The sequence below is a fragment of the Bubalus kerabau genome, chromosome 4 (assembly GCF_029407905.1).
Source record: "Bubalus kerabau isolate K-KA32 ecotype Philippines breed swamp buffalo chromosome 4, PCC_UOA_SB_1v2, whole genome shotgun sequence".
NCBI classification, from domain to species: Eukaryota; Metazoa; Chordata; class Mammalia; order Artiodactyla; family Bovidae; genus Bubalus; species Bubalus kerabau.
The window spans coordinates 19,372,763-19,387,404 of NC_073627.1; the positions used below are offsets into that span (position 1 = coordinate 19,372,763).

Consider the following 14,642-nt stretch of genomic DNA (forward strand, 5'->3'; position numbering starts at 1 on the left):
ACTGTAGCCTGCCAGGCTCCTCTGTCCATGGGATTTCCCAGGCAAGAATACTGGAGTAGGTTGCCATTTCCTCCTCCAGGGGATCTTTCCCACACAGGGACCGAATCAGGGTCTCCTGCATTGCAGGTGGATTTTTTTTTACCAAGAATTCACCAAGAATCACCTTGGACTGGAGCTATTCACTTCAGGATTACACAGTGTTCCACAATGTAGTAAAATTTGTAGCTGCTTCCATTTAAGAGCACCTCCCACACAGCTGGCATTTCGCTAAGCCCTTAACTTACTTTATCTCTTTGAAGACAGGAGGACACTGTGGTCAAGAGTTCCAGAACACAATCAGACTGAACCAGCTGCCACTCCAGTGCAGCAGGAGTTGTGTGGCCTTGGGCAAGTTTCTCAACCTCGCAGAGCTGAAGTTTCCTCATCTCATGCCTCTGACCCCAAACTGCGGTGGTATTACACCGTCCCCTGAGGCCATCTTCACTGCCTGGGCCTGGCAGGAAGGAGCCAAGAGGATCAAAGAGGAATATTTTTCAGGTCAGGCTCCACAATCCCAGACAGAAGCCTCCAGACAAGGGTATGATCTGAAGGCTGAGGATACTAGACTGGCCTGAAGTCCCCCAGCCCCGTGAACAGGGGAGGGGAGGCCCCTGAATAAGAAGCAGAACTGGGATCTATCACAGACCTCGGGGGGTTTCCCAGGTGGCTCAGTGGTAAAGAATCTGCCTGCCAATGCAGGGACACACAGGCGATGTGGGTTCAGTCCCTGGTTCAGGACGATCCCCTGGAGGAAGAAATGGCAACCCACGCCAGTATTCTTGCCTGGATTTTCCAGGGACAGAGGAGCCTGGCGGGCTGCAGTCCTTGGGGTCACAAAGAGTCGGACATGACTGAGCATGCACACGGGACTCCTGGTCCAGTGCTCCCTCGGCCATAGGCCCTCAGAGAATCTGCTTTTGACGTACAGACCCCAAGCGACTAGGTTTTCCCTCTTTTCTCTACCCCAGAATACCCAGAATAAGTAAATCCATAGAGTCAGAAGGCAGATAGGTGGTTGCCCAGGCTGGAGAATGGCGGGAATGGGTATGGGGCTTCCTTTGGGGTTGATGATGTTTGGAACTATTGTAGATGGAGCTGGCAGTTGTATACATTGGGAAGGTACTAAGTGCCACTGAATTGTTCTCTTTAAAATGGTTGATTCTATGTTAGGTGAATTTCACCTCAATTAAAAATAAGGGTGTCTGGGCTTCCCTGGTGGTCCAGTGGTTGAGAATCCATCTGCCAATGCAGGGGAAACGGGTTTGACCCCTGCTCCGGGAAGATTCCACATGCCCAGGGGCAACTAAGCCCGTGCACCACAACTGTTGAGCCCATACACCTAGTGCCCACGCTCTGCAACAAGAGAAGCCACCACACTGAGAAGCCTACGCACCACAACTGGCAAGTAGCCCCATTCGCTGCAACTAACGAAAGCCCTCGAGACACATTGAAGACCCATTGCAACTAAAATAAAATAATTAATTTTTTAAAAAGGGTGCCTGGGGAATTCCGCAGTGGTCCAGTGGTTAGGACTCTGCACTTTCACTGCTAAGGGTGCGGGTTCAATCCCTGGTCAGGGGACTAAGATCCCACAAGCCACTAAGGTGCAGGCAATAAATAAATACAATAAATTTAAAAACCATAAGGGTTGCTACAGGTAAGAGATTACAGGAAGAGCAGGCAAGTGTCAAGGCAGGAAGGTGAAGGAGGGCCTGAGCTGTGAGGGAGGGAGAAGGATGTTGGAGAGTTACAGAAACAGGGACATTTGCGGCAGGGTGGTGGTGGTGGAGGCTTTCCTAGGCTGCCGGGGAGGTGGTCTGGAGAATGTAGTTGGTTGAGGAAGCAGAGCTGGATCCTGTAAACTTGGGAGCCACTGCCCTTTAGAGGACGGAGGGAGAGCCAGGAGAGGGAGCCGGGCAGGCGCTTTGAGCGTTTGCTTCCTCTCAGACTTTATAGACTGGAAGCTCCTGGGGGTGGGGGCAGGGACCTCATCTTCGAGGTTTTTAATTTTCTGAGCAGAACGTCATCAAGGTAGGCAATTCCTTTAGAAACCCTGACCCCAATGGAATGAAATCAAACATGTTAAGCAACAGGAAGATCACCCACTGCCCACCCACACCCTCACGGGGAAAGTGAGGCTGGCACTGGGCTGAGTGCAGGAGCCACCTCCGAGCAGCAGGGGGGCTCCCGAGACTTCCCAGGGCCAAGAGGCTACCCCTCACCCCTTGCAGGTCCCAGAGCCCCCAGAGGGCAGCACCCACCGAGGGTCTGGGATGGGGGAGGGGGCTGGCTGAGCACCTTGGGCTCCTTTGTCAGACCCAGGAAGGAGAGTGGGGGCAGCTACAGGAAGCAGGGGGGTGAGGAGCTCCCTCCGGAATCTATCCCCCCACTTCCCTCCCCTCCAGCTTTGCACAGCTCCTGCACATGCTCAGTGTGCCCTTGAATTGGGTTGGCTGGGGGAGGGCATTGACTGGCACCCCCACTTAAAGGGCCAGTGCCATCCTTGCCTGTGCCCAATGGGGCAATGGGACCTGGCCACCCTCTTCACTCACACTGAACAACTTCATCTTGACCCCCATTCCCCTTTCCTGGCAAGCTCCTCCTGCCCTGTCACCTCTTATTCCCTGACCCCACCGCAGGTAGGGACTGTCCATTGGACACAAGGGTGTCCACCTCAGGTCGGGAAGAGAGAAGGATCCCAGACTAGCGGTCTCTCCTGGGAACTATCTGCCCCTCTGGGCCTCCATCCCCCAACCCAGGAGACAGAGAAGGTCCTGGAAAGCAAATGAGCTGGAGGGAATGAGGCCCTGGGCATCTGCTCTGGAAAGGCCTGGAGAGGAGAGAGGAGTGTCCAGGCCCAGCTTGCCCAGCAAACAGGGTGATGGGGGCTGTAACCTGGAGCTTCCTCACCGAAGTGGGCTCCTGGGAGAGGGAAAAGCAGGGAGGCAAAAAGAAAGCACAGCACAGAGCTGGCTCCGCCCAGTGCTGAGGGTTAGGGGCACTGAGGTCAGGGACCCCGATGGGGGTAGGGAGCGATACTGACTCTTCACCGATCCTTCTCAGCCCCTCCTGACACTCTCCCAGCTCACATCCTTCTCTTTTTTTTTCTGTTTTCTTGCCCAATCCTGGGCCCCACTAGCCTTGGAAAAATTACCCCACCTCGGTGTGACCCTGACCCAGAGCCCTTCAACCATTGTGTATGTGTGTGTTGGCATTACGGCAGCTTTTCGGTCTCCAGGCTCCTCAGCTCCTTGGCCGAGAAAGGCCAAACTCTTCACCTGTCCCCTCCCCCATGTGCAACTCCTGCCTGCTCAGGGACACACCCCCAGCACCCTCTCCCTCGACACTGCTCCCACACCCCTCCCCCTACACTCTCAAGTCCTCTGGAATCTTCTCTCCCCTCCTAGTTACTTTTACACACACACACTCACAGAGGCCTCCCGGTGGGTAAACAACTCTGTCCTGGCCCTGGCCCTCCCCTTTCCCTCTGGCTCCATGCTGAGGAATGCAGCCGCTGGGAGGCTGCCTGCGCCCTGCCCAGGGGCCTTCAGGCCCTTGGCTAGCACCCCCCAGGGGAAGGCCAGCCTAGGGCCAGCTTTCCTGGAACCCAAAAGTGGCTTCCTCTCTGAGCCTAGGGCTTTCCGTCTGCAAAGTGGCAACGATCATTCCCCCAGCCTTTTCCTGACAGAGCTGTCTGGGATCAGAGGGGAGAGGGCTAAGACTCAGCCAGGGCTAGGGTCGGGGGAGACCCCAAAGATGGGAGATTCTGCCCTCATAAAAACCCATCCCTTCCTAGAATCTGTTCTGGCCTTGCTTCTGGTAGAAGATGCTGGTGAGGCCTGGGTGTGGCAGGGTAGAAATGAAAGTTATCCTGGCAACACAAGGGGTTTGTCAACATTTCCATCCCAGCAGCTCCCAGGCCTGAGCCCTTCTCTCCCTCAACGTGGCCTGTCAAGATGAGTTTTCCTGAAACGGAGCTTAGGCTGGGCCAGCCAGGCTTCCACCACTCCCTGAGCACGGTGGCAGAGCCAACACACGCTGGTTGACTAACTTCCCCTCCACCACCGCAGCCTGACACTCTGCAGCCACAAGAACAAGAGACAAGGTGCCTGGGGAAGGGTGGGTCTGAGTGTGAGGGGGCGTGTGAGCTCGCTTCAGAGCCCATACTGCTGGTGTGTTGGTGGCATATCCGGGCTGACTCAGCTCTCCATTAGACAGACAGGTGAGGGGCTCACCTCCGATGGAATTTAACCACACAGGTGATTAAGCTAAACGAGCAGGGATGCACAGGTGCACAGCAGGCCTCCAGCTCTTCTAAGGATCAATCCCCTGTCCCACCAGCCTTGGGGTTATTTTCCATCAGGAGAAAATCTCCCTTGAGGGCTTACGCGTAAGTGCCCTTCTCGGAGGTCAGAGGTCAAACCTGACAACTCACCTCCTGCTGAGAGATGGGGGGGTGGCGTTTAGGGAGACTGATAAGGACAAGGAGACACAAGGTCCCCAGACCTTGTCTAGCCCAGCCCTCTACACCGTGGAGAATAGGGAAAACACAGGGAGCCTGGGAATAAACCCTGAAGAAACCCCTGGCCTTGGGCCCAGGCCTTTCTCCTCCAGGGAAACTCCCAGTTCCTCAAGGCAATCTGGCATCTTAAGTCTGGCTCTGGCTGAACCTGGTGGTTCCCTCCCTCCTCTGCCTTCCCCTCTCTAAAACCTTCAGAGCAGTTGATGGCTCCCGGATACATGAAGCCGATTTCAGGCAACCAAGACTCGGAGAAGCCCCCAGGGCAGGGGTCTCCCAGGCTTGAGGCAGCCCCAGGCCTCTCTGGGAAGAACGGGCTTGATTCTTTCTCACAGCAGCCCTAGTGAAACCAATGCTAGTCACTCCCATGTGATTTCACCAAAATCATTTAATTCCTTTGTGAAACGTAACATGACATCCAAGAACAAATTGTGGACATGACAAGGTAGAAGCCTGAGCCTGTATTGGCTGTTCTCAGGGAGAGCAGGGAGACTGAGACCTGTCTCCTTAAGACTCAGCTGGCCTGAGGGTACACTCCTTGAGTCAGCCTGGCTGGGGCGGGGGGGGCACCCCTAGCTGCCCGGCTGCCCACCACGGCGGCCGCCTTCTCGGTTCCACATCTCATTCTCCTGCCGAAGTCGCTGGTTCTCCGTCCGGAGCCTCTCTACCTCGGCGGCCAGTTCCTCCACTTGGTAACAGGGGCGCCAGCTGGTGCATCCCCGCAGCTGCCGCAGCCTCCTCATCTCCTCCTCGGCTTGGGACAGCCGCCTCTCCAGATCCAGGTAGTCTCGCACCAGTTCCTCCTTGCTGCGGCCCTGCAGGCTCTCGGTGTGATACCGCTCGTAGGCCTCGGAGAAATCCTTCTGCTGGAACTCCCCACGAGCACGGCCCTGCCCGTCACTGTCCCCGGCCTCACTCTCCCCGCTGGAGCCTGGGTGGGAGGCCCCCTGGGGCACATCCAGGTTGGGCTCCTCGGGGTCTCGGTCGTTCATCAGGAACTGGGTGGTGTTGTAGGGTGCTACAGGCTGGCCTTTGGCGAACATCTCCTCTCGGACCCGGGAGGCCCGCTGGCTCTGCCTCTCATCCCGCTGTTGCTTTTCAGCCCAGCTGAGCTCCAAGTAGGGCCGCCAGTGTCGCTTGCGCTTTGAGGGCCGACGGCGGTGTTTCTTCCGGGCCAGCATGGCCTCTGCGGAACAAGCCCCTAGGCTCTGGGTGCGGGGACTCCTACCATTCCAGCCCAGGCCACCGCCAGCCCCAGGACGGTCTTCCTCCTCTGAGTGGCTCTCCATCCTAGGGGTCAGGGGCCGGGAACCTCCAGGGTCATGAGGCTCAGGGGATGTTCGGGGGCTCCCACAAGTGCCAGAGATCTGAAGAGAGAGGACAAAGGAGGAAGGATCACAGACGGCCTCTCCCCAGTGGTGGAATCCTTCTCTGTTCACCCAGCCTGAATCCAACCTGCACACACCCAGCTCGCTTGGTCCCTCTCTAGCCTCACACCTTCTACAACCATCTGTCAGTTTATGGGCTTACCTGTCTACTGTCTGTCCTCTAACCCTCCCCCAAGCAAACCCATGCTTGGGTTTGGGGAGACCCAGAATCTTGCCTGCATATCTCACTCTGTAATGTCAATACCTGCAACAGTATCTGGCATAGAGTAAACATTCAATAAATACTCCGAAACAGGATGGAAAGTTGCTCATGATGTATTTGCTTGATCAGAAGCCCAAACAGCACTTGCTCTTCCCTCTTTCGAAAGCTTCTCTTACATGGATGGGCCCAGAAATAATTATACTGAGTGAAGTAAGTTAGAGAAATATCATATGACACCCCTTAAATGTGCAATTTAGAAAGAAATGATACTAGTGAACTCACCTAGAAAACAGAAACAGACTCATAGACTTAGAAAAAGAAATTTTGGTTGCTGTGGGAAGGATAGTAGGGAGGGATAGTTAGGAGTTTGGAGGGGACATGTATACATGGCTATATTTAAAATGGACAACCAATAAGGACCTACTGTCCAGCACACGGATTTGCTCAATGTTATGTGGCAGCTTGGATGCTAGGGGAATTTGGGGGAGAATGGATACATGGATACGAATGCCTTGTGTGTGCTTAGTCGCTCAGTTATGCCCAACTCTCTGCGACCCCATGGACTGTAGCCCGCCAGACTCCTCTGTCCATAGGAGTTTTCAGGCAAGAATACTACAGTGGGTTGCCATTTCTTTCTCCAGATTTTCCCGATCCAAGGATCGAACCCATGCCTCCTGTGTCTCCTGCATTACAGGTGGGTTCTTAACCGCTGAAGTCCAGGTGACGCAAGTGGTTAAAAAAAAATCTGCCTGCCAATGCAGGAAGCATAAGAGACGTGGGTTCTATCCCTGGGTCAGGAAGATCCTCTGGAGGAGGGCATGGTCACCCAATCTAGTATTCTTGCCTGAAAAATCCCATGGATGGAGGAGCCACAGCGTCACAACAGTTGAAGACGACGGAAGTGACTTAGCACAGCACACACACATGTATCGACGAGTCCCTGTGCTATTCACCCGAAAGTATCACAACAGTTAATCAGCTATATTCCAAAACAAAATAAAAAAAATTTTTTAAGAAGAAAATGAAAACTTACCTTTCAGGCAAAGCTAGTTTCCTGGCAAATGACCTGTACTATCCCACAGAACCCCCATTTAGAAAGGCCCCAAGCTTAGCGCTTTGCTTAATCTCTGCTGTCACTGTCTTGAACTTCTTAGGAATTTTGAATTAGAAGCCCCACAATCTATGTGGCCAATCCCACTTCCAGCTATCTGCATAGCTGATTCTTTTTTGTCCCTTAAGGCTTAGTTCCAATGTTAGCTCTTCAGAGGCCCTCCCTGACCATCCTATCTATGTGGCCCCCTCCTCCCCTTCCTAGTGATTCTCTGATATGTATCAGTTAGTGTCCCACTTATCATTAGCACATTACTATTTACCATCTTTCTCTCCCCTAGAAGAATGGGTCCTGTCTGTTCAGTTCATCACTGTGTCGCTATGCATGGCTCAAGGTGAGTGTTCAATAAATATATATTTAATGACATAAGCCCAGAAGGGGGTGAGGGGACCCAAAAGATATCAGAACACGAGACTCTCTTTTCTGTCACTCCAGGGTGAACGGAGTGTATTTATTCCAGGCAGAAGTTGGAGGGCCAGGAAAGCACTAGGGAGAGGAAGGGCCAATCTCCAGTCTGTAGCCCAGAGAATTCTAGAACTTATCTAAGATGTGGAAAGGATTCTGTCAAGAGTGTGTGTGTTCATGGCATCTGTTTATCTCTGTCGTGGTGAGGGTGGGAGTACTGAGTGTGGGGGGAGGGGAATGAATTGCTAGAAGTTTGTGGTTTGGGGAATTCTAATAATAACTACTAGCATTAGAACAGTGTTTTATAATGTTTAACACATTTTACGTTGTGTTCAGGGATATCTGAGCATGGGTCTATTCAAGCATAGGGTTTGTCCTGGGGGGTGGACACAGTCCTATAAGAGCTGGAGGTATGTTAACATGCATTTGGGAGACCCCAAAGTCCTCTTCATAATTTGGGATGGGTTATTTTGGGGGCGTGTGTGTGTGTTGTTGGTTGTGTTGTATTATTACTTTACCTGCAGAGAGAGTATCAATGACAGGCTGTGTCTCCACCAGTGTCTTGGGCCAACTGAGAGCTTCTGCTCCATCCAGGAAGAGGCAAGGCCACTGGGAAGCCCGAGCTGCGGGGCTCACTTGCGTGTGCAGTCATCCACCCATTCCCAGCCCTCAGCAAATGTCCTGCAGGAGCTTACCCCCACCCAAGCCAGCCCTGCCCTCAGCCCCACATGCCGCCTCCCTCCTAAAGGCCTGTCCCTCTACCACCATTACCACTACTGCAGGTAAGCTGTGTGATCTGGATGACTCATTTGCTCTCTCTGAACCTCTCTGAACCTGACATGCCATGAACTCCAAGTTAAATAAATCCAGAAAATATACTGGAGGTAGCTAGGTATGGAGGGTCAGAGGGTAAGCATTCCTTCCTTACCTATAGGTAGCTGAGGACTAGGGGAAAAGAATGGGCAAGGCGGGGGCAGCGAGACAGCACACAGGTTGGGAGGCTTTGGGCTCCTGCTGTTGATCAGAAGGTGATGTTCTCTGAGGGCCTGATACAATCTGACTCTCCCCTCTGTCCTGGGTGATTTTCTACCCCCGAAACCCAACCTAAATTACAAACCAATGGGTCAAACTCTTCTCCCTGCTTCAGACTTGGTTCTCAGCCTAGACAAAAATGCAAGGCAGGGTTCTGTTGTTTAAGGCCCTAAGCTTAAATCCTAGGTCTTCTGCTTGCTGGCTGCATGATTCTAGAAAAGGCACTTCAGGGGACTTCCCTCATAGTTCATGCTTCCACTGCAGGAGGTTGGGGTTTGATCCCTGGATTCCTGGTAGGGGAACTAAGACAGCAAAGGCTGCCTGGCCGGGGGAAGAGGAGGGGAGGTGTGGAAGTAGGTAAGCATTGACGGAAAAGCGTTTTTTGAGATAGCATCTGGCATGTTTCTCAGTGCACAGTAGGGACTCATTTAAAAAATACTGGTTTCCCAAATCCACCACCACATCTGAGACAAGAAGCCACAATCCCAGTTGGCAGGATCCACCTTCAGGGCACTAAGGTGGTTGGGAGAATGGGGCTTACCTTGGCCTCCTCCAGGGCAGCTGGTGGTGGTTGGTTTGGAGAAGCCACCTTCTTCTGTTCCCAATCTTTCATCAGAGGCCTTTAACTAGTGACACCTGCTTTAAATAACACAAACTTAAGTTCAGAAGGAGAATTTTCAGGAGGATTCTGGCTGCCCAGCAAATTTTTACCAAGGCAGCGGCAACCATTTTGTAGCATCAGACCTACACACCCTCATTTTCAAATAAAGGGCAGGAAGGCTGCCTCCACCCTGGTTTTCACACCTCCAAGCAAGGAGGGGGTCAAATGGGGATCAGGGAACCATCTTTCCAGCCCTGTTCCTCAGGTCCCAGGCCAGGGCTTACATCTTATTCTTCTGAAAGTCACCAAGGCCAAAGCAAGCAGCTAGGCAGCTACAGAGGAAAACCAAAGAGGGGGAAAAGACAGCCTGGGGAGGCGAATATACAGCAATGATCTGGAGAGGCAGGGAGTGGAGTGGGTCAGTGGCTCTGACAAGCCTGAGGAGGAGTCCTTTCCCCACTGCCTCCAGAGGCCCCCATCTTAAATGCAGCCCCCCACCTCCATTCCGCGCTGGGCTCCAGAAGTCAACGCCCCAAGAGACACGACTGAGACCTGGGCCCAGCCTGGGACTGAGGCCCTTTCATCTACAGGGTTTGGCCGGCTTCCCTCCTCCTTTTCAATGGCAAACAGAAGAAAGGGGCAGTGATGTCTTCGCGATATAGACAGCTGAGAGGGAAAGCCAACTGGGATAAGGATGGATTCCTTGGAAAAGGGGAAATGATCCGGGAAGGAGATTTTGCAAAGGCAGAACTGACCTATTTGCTGTCAGGGGCTATGCACAGGACTACGTCTGTGTGTCTTTCTGTGCGACCGCCTGTCTGTGCAATTCCAACGCCTCAGCCCTACCCACTGCTGCAGCTCTGGTGAAGCCGCTCAGGCACTGAGGTTGGGGGGAGGAGGGGAGGAGGCCCTTCCCGGGGGTCCCCTCCCCCCACGGCCCCGCCCGGCAGCGCGGTCCCTGCTGGGGATTGTAGTTCTTCTACCTGGGGAAGCGGGATCAAGAGCCTGTCACGTCAACAGGCACACAGAAAACTCAAAACCCATCTACCCTTTCGCGAGCGGCATCCCGCGCTCATCGATGCCTCCTTTGATTGGTCCATTCACCTGTCAATATTCTTCTGTTCGTCAGCGATTAGCTGTGCGGAAGCACAATCAGACCCGCCTTCTCTACCTCAATTAAAGAGTTCATTGATGGCGTTAATCTTTACTGGGCAGAAAATAGATCCGGCTGAAGGGGGAGGGGTTTGGGCGCGGAGGTATCCTCGGCCCGAGAGGCAGGCGACGAGAAGGAGCGGTGGCCGCCGCCGCCATTTTGGGCTGGGAGGAGGCAGCGGAGGGACTCGCTGCGCAGTGAGAGCACCCCATGGGGGGTGGTCCGGGCGCGGGGAGAGGCCGGGCCGAGTGGGCTGCCTGAAGTGGCGGCGCCGGGAGACGGCGGGGAGTGGGACCGGGGGCCGAGGGGGTGAAGGTTTGAGTCTCTCCGGCCGGGCCCGGTCCTCAAACCGTCCCGGCAGCCCCGCAACCTCGCCTCTCACAGAGGGCGGGGTTCTTGGGTAATTACCCCAAATTTCCCGAGACCCCAACTGGGGAGAGACCGGGTGAAACGACTACCCTTTGCTCCTACCACGGGGGCTCTGATCCTGAGGCCGAACTCCGCTAAGTTCTTTCCCCCACCCCCATGCGGCCTGGGTATGGCGGCGAGGCCCGGCGGAGCGGGACCCCCACTTCGATGGGCATGGTGGGGGTGACGCCACATTCCAAAGACTGGCGCCGCGGGGGCGGGTGGAGGTTGCAGCTCCGGCCGCGCGTCCCTTTGGCGTGGCAGTCAGCTGGAGGCTCCAAGGCCGGAGAGCCAGGCACACCCACCATCTCCCTCCATGCACCAAGGCCACCCCGCGGCCAGGGCTGTGAAAAGGAACAGCCTTCTTCCTACTGTAGCAACCACTAATTCTCCCCAGGGACCAGCTAGTTCGAGGCACGTGCAAATCTCTGAGCGCTCTTGCCCTCGAGATTCCTTCTGTCCAGCCCCGATTCTCAGAACGACCTGACCTCGCATGTCGCCAGCCGCTTTGGGAAACTCCAAACGTGTGCTGTTCTTCTCTTGAAAGTTTACACCAAAGGGGGGTGGGGTTTTGCCCTTTGTAAAGTTGGGACACAAAGTAACTTAGGAGTCGCCACTGTTCTGGGAATAAAAGTGGAGTGGCCCATTTCGGTTGCTTCAGGAACATCTGTTTGCATTTTGAAATCTGAGCCATAACTTTTACCAAAACCTTTGGAGAAAAGGCCGCCCTCCTAAAGGAAAAAAAGAACTAATTCCAATGTAATCTTTATAAGACTGCAGATTCTTTCCAATTTAAAGAACTTTTCTCCCACAAAGGAAGCAAAATGGAGTATTTTGCCACTAATGCATTGTTAGTGGGGAGCCTCCGTTTTGAAATTCCAAGTAATTGAAAGTCACTTCTGTGGATCCCAGATGACCCCCAAAATAGAAATTGCAGTTTTGAGCTACTTAATATGTGTGGTGTTTGAGGGAGTAGGGGAAACCTGCTTTGAAAAAAAATAAAACAACCTTTTATAACAGTTGTAGCAGCAGCTTAAGGATTGAAGATTGATGTGAAATTCTTTTCTTGAATTGCAGATGAAACAATTTTGTTTCTTACTGCTTGAAATCTAAATTCAGAAAGATTCATAGTTCAGGGGTTGCTTAATGTTGTTGCTAAAAAGTCAGGGAAAATTGTGCCCAGGTGAAGTAGAGATAGTGACTGGGCAGTGAACTTTTATCTTTGAGGGTATCTTGTGGTGAAGCTCATGGCTGATTACAGATGGTCAAATCGTTCCTAAGTATTTGGCCTTCATAGCAAAGTTTTTTCAGAGCTGAAGTCCTGTTTCTCCTATTAGTAATTTTTTAAGTTGTAAGAGTGACAACTCCAGAGCTTTAACTATGTTCTGTTTGTCCCTGGGATGTTCTTAGAGAAAGTCTTAGAATTGGATTGCCAAAACATACGATCACCTTTGATACATTATTAATCTAAAATATGAGCCACTTATCCTAAATAAAGATTTAGTACACTTGATTCATGCTGTAGGTTGACTTGGCCTACCTCATATTCACTTTACACTCTTCAGATCAAGAGAAGATACTAGTTTGGAAAAGCTGACACTTAAGTTGGTAGGAGTTAAACAGTTCTAGCTGAAAGGGGCTTTAAAGCTTATCTTTGTGGTTCAGTTGTCAAGAATGTAATGATGGGGGATCTCAGACTTGTGATTCATCCTCCATTGTGAAGTAATCTAGTTAAACATTTGGAAGCTACTAAGGAGAGTACTGTACCAGTTGCAGAAATTTTACTCAAAAAGGGGAAAGCTTATTGTCTTTTGAGGATGACCCATACGCTTTTCCATTCCTCGATAAGAAAAGTTGGGAATAAAATCAGTTTGTTAATGGTCCCTTGGTTACCTACTGAACAAAACACAGGACTGGAAGTTAGGAACTCCAAGTTCTATTTCTGTGTGTGCTACCACAGACTTGGTTCACTTGGCCAGGAGCCAAGTCCTGAAGATGAGGCCAAACTGGTCATTTTGTTGCTGAGTCTATTGTTTGTCTAATGTTCAACCAGACCTTCAACTTCCTTCTCATCTCTCCTGTTTCAGATGAGTTGCTTTGTGGTTTATGACAAATTCAACAAACTTTATATGCCTCAGTTTCTTAATTTGAAATTGATATCAATGCAGCCTCCGTCATAAATACCTTGAATAACTACTCTAGTGGCTGTGTAAACATTTACTTGTTATAACTTAGTTATTTGGGAACCTTAGAACTTCTGCTTCAAAGGTTATTTGGAGCATTTGGGAGGCCTGCTTTCCCAAAGTGTGGCCTTGGTTGCCATGTTCCATCCAAATAGTTTGAGCAAGGGTCAGTCTCTCAGGGTACCAAGCAGTTGTAACCTCAAGTCCTGAACGGCTTACATTCACCTAATGGCCAGCTCCTGGGACTATTGGCTGTGTGTAAATAGGATTCATTGACAGGAGTGATTCTTTGCAGCAGCCCTATTCAGGATGAAAATTCTTACTCCTGAACTATTTGATTTCCACATTTTTAAATTTTGTGTTTAGTCCTCATCATCCTCTTCTCTCTCTCTTCTCTTTTTAAGTTAAAATGTTTGCTGTTTTAAATACACTTTTAGTAAGCCCTAGAGAGGAAGGTAGAACTGATTTCTTCAACATTTCCTTCCATCTTCTGGTTTGGTCCTCTGCCTTTGCCTGAAAGTTGTCCTGGAGTTATCCAGGTATGCAGAAGGTATGTGTGCTAAAAGCAGACTTCAAAACTTCAAATTAATCTTCTCTGACACTCTGGAGGCTAGGACAAGTTCTACTGAGTAGCTTAAAAGAGCAGTAATGCTATCGTTTTCTCAAATTGTTGTGCCTGGAACACTAGAGCTCTCAAGTTTTCCTTCAGGAATATCATCTTTGCTCACCGTTGACCCAGAGTTGTTTTTTAACACTTCACAGTCGGTGGATGTATCAAATAGAATGTGTCTTCAGATGAGAGTTTACAATACTCTTCAAGTTTTCGTTCTTTTGGAAAATTATAAGCCAACTATAACTGTTCTTGGTGCTGTGTTGAGGGAAAGAATCACACTAGCTATTTCAGAAGACTTACCAGCCATTTCTGGTAGCACCTCAACCATTTGAAAGAATTTCGAGGTGTGTAAAAATTTGTTAGTAAACTACTTGGATTATCCCTGCTGCTACCAGTGTTATATCATTTGTCATAATTGAATTGCCTCTCAGTAAAGCCCAGGAAAAACTTTATTTAGGAGGATTTGCAAGAGCTATGTTATGTATCTGCCTTTGTTTTTTCAACAAGAAATGAAATGATGCTGTAAGCTTTCCAGCATTCAAAGACAACTGGGAGGAATTGGCAAAATATTGAATCTTTGCTTTCTAGACCATATATTTTGTCTTACAGAGTGTGACTTGCCCTTTAGTCAGCAGATCCCACTCTTCAGGGCCTGAATTTGACATTTTCTTTTAGAAATTACTTTTCATTTCTAGCAACAGCCCTTTACACTTTACATGAGAAAAGATAGTAAAGTGGAATTTTATTACAATCTTGCTTGAGAAATGGGGGAAATAATTTTTGAAAACCGACAAACTCAGGTGTACATAGGTACAAATATAGTACTCTTACTCCCGCCAGCTTTTCCATCGCACTGTTATATTTGTTTCTAGCTGTTGGTGTAAGTGGCCAGGGGACACCTATAGTACATTACCAAATATTTGGCAGAACATTGGTTTTCTGAAGTAGACTATTTAGTTGTGGATTTTGCTTATTTCTGTAGATTTCT

General features: G+C 50.8%; 1 protein-coding gene across 6 annotated transcripts; it reads right to left on the bottom strand.

The window, feature by feature from the left end:
* Nucleotides 1-4,928: 4,928 nt before the first annotated feature.
* HEXIM2 (HEXIM P-TEFb complex subunit 2) lies at nt 4,929-10,501 on the bottom strand. Of its 6 annotated transcripts, none has more exons than XM_055575660.1 (3): nt 10,402-10,501; nt 9,238-9,332; nt 4,929-5,925 (listed from the first exon to the last, which is right to left on the bottom strand). In XM_055575660.1, the coding sequence occupies exons 2-3, from the start codon at nt 9,307-9,309 to the stop codon at nt 5,131-5,133; spliced, it is 867 nt and encodes a 288-aa protein (XP_055431635.1). In that variant the 5' UTR covers nt 9,310-9,332; nt 10,402-10,501; the 3' UTR covers nt 4,929-5,130. The 6 variants fall into 6 exon arrangements, with proteins under 6 accessions (XP_055431635.1, XP_055431638.1, XP_055431636.1 ...); XM_055575663.1 differs by lacking the exon at nt 10,402-10,501 and adding an exon at nt 10,346-10,364; XM_055575661.1 differs by lacking the exon at nt 10,402-10,501 and adding an exon at nt 10,281-10,299.
* Nucleotides 10,502-14,642: the final 4,141 nt, after the last annotated feature.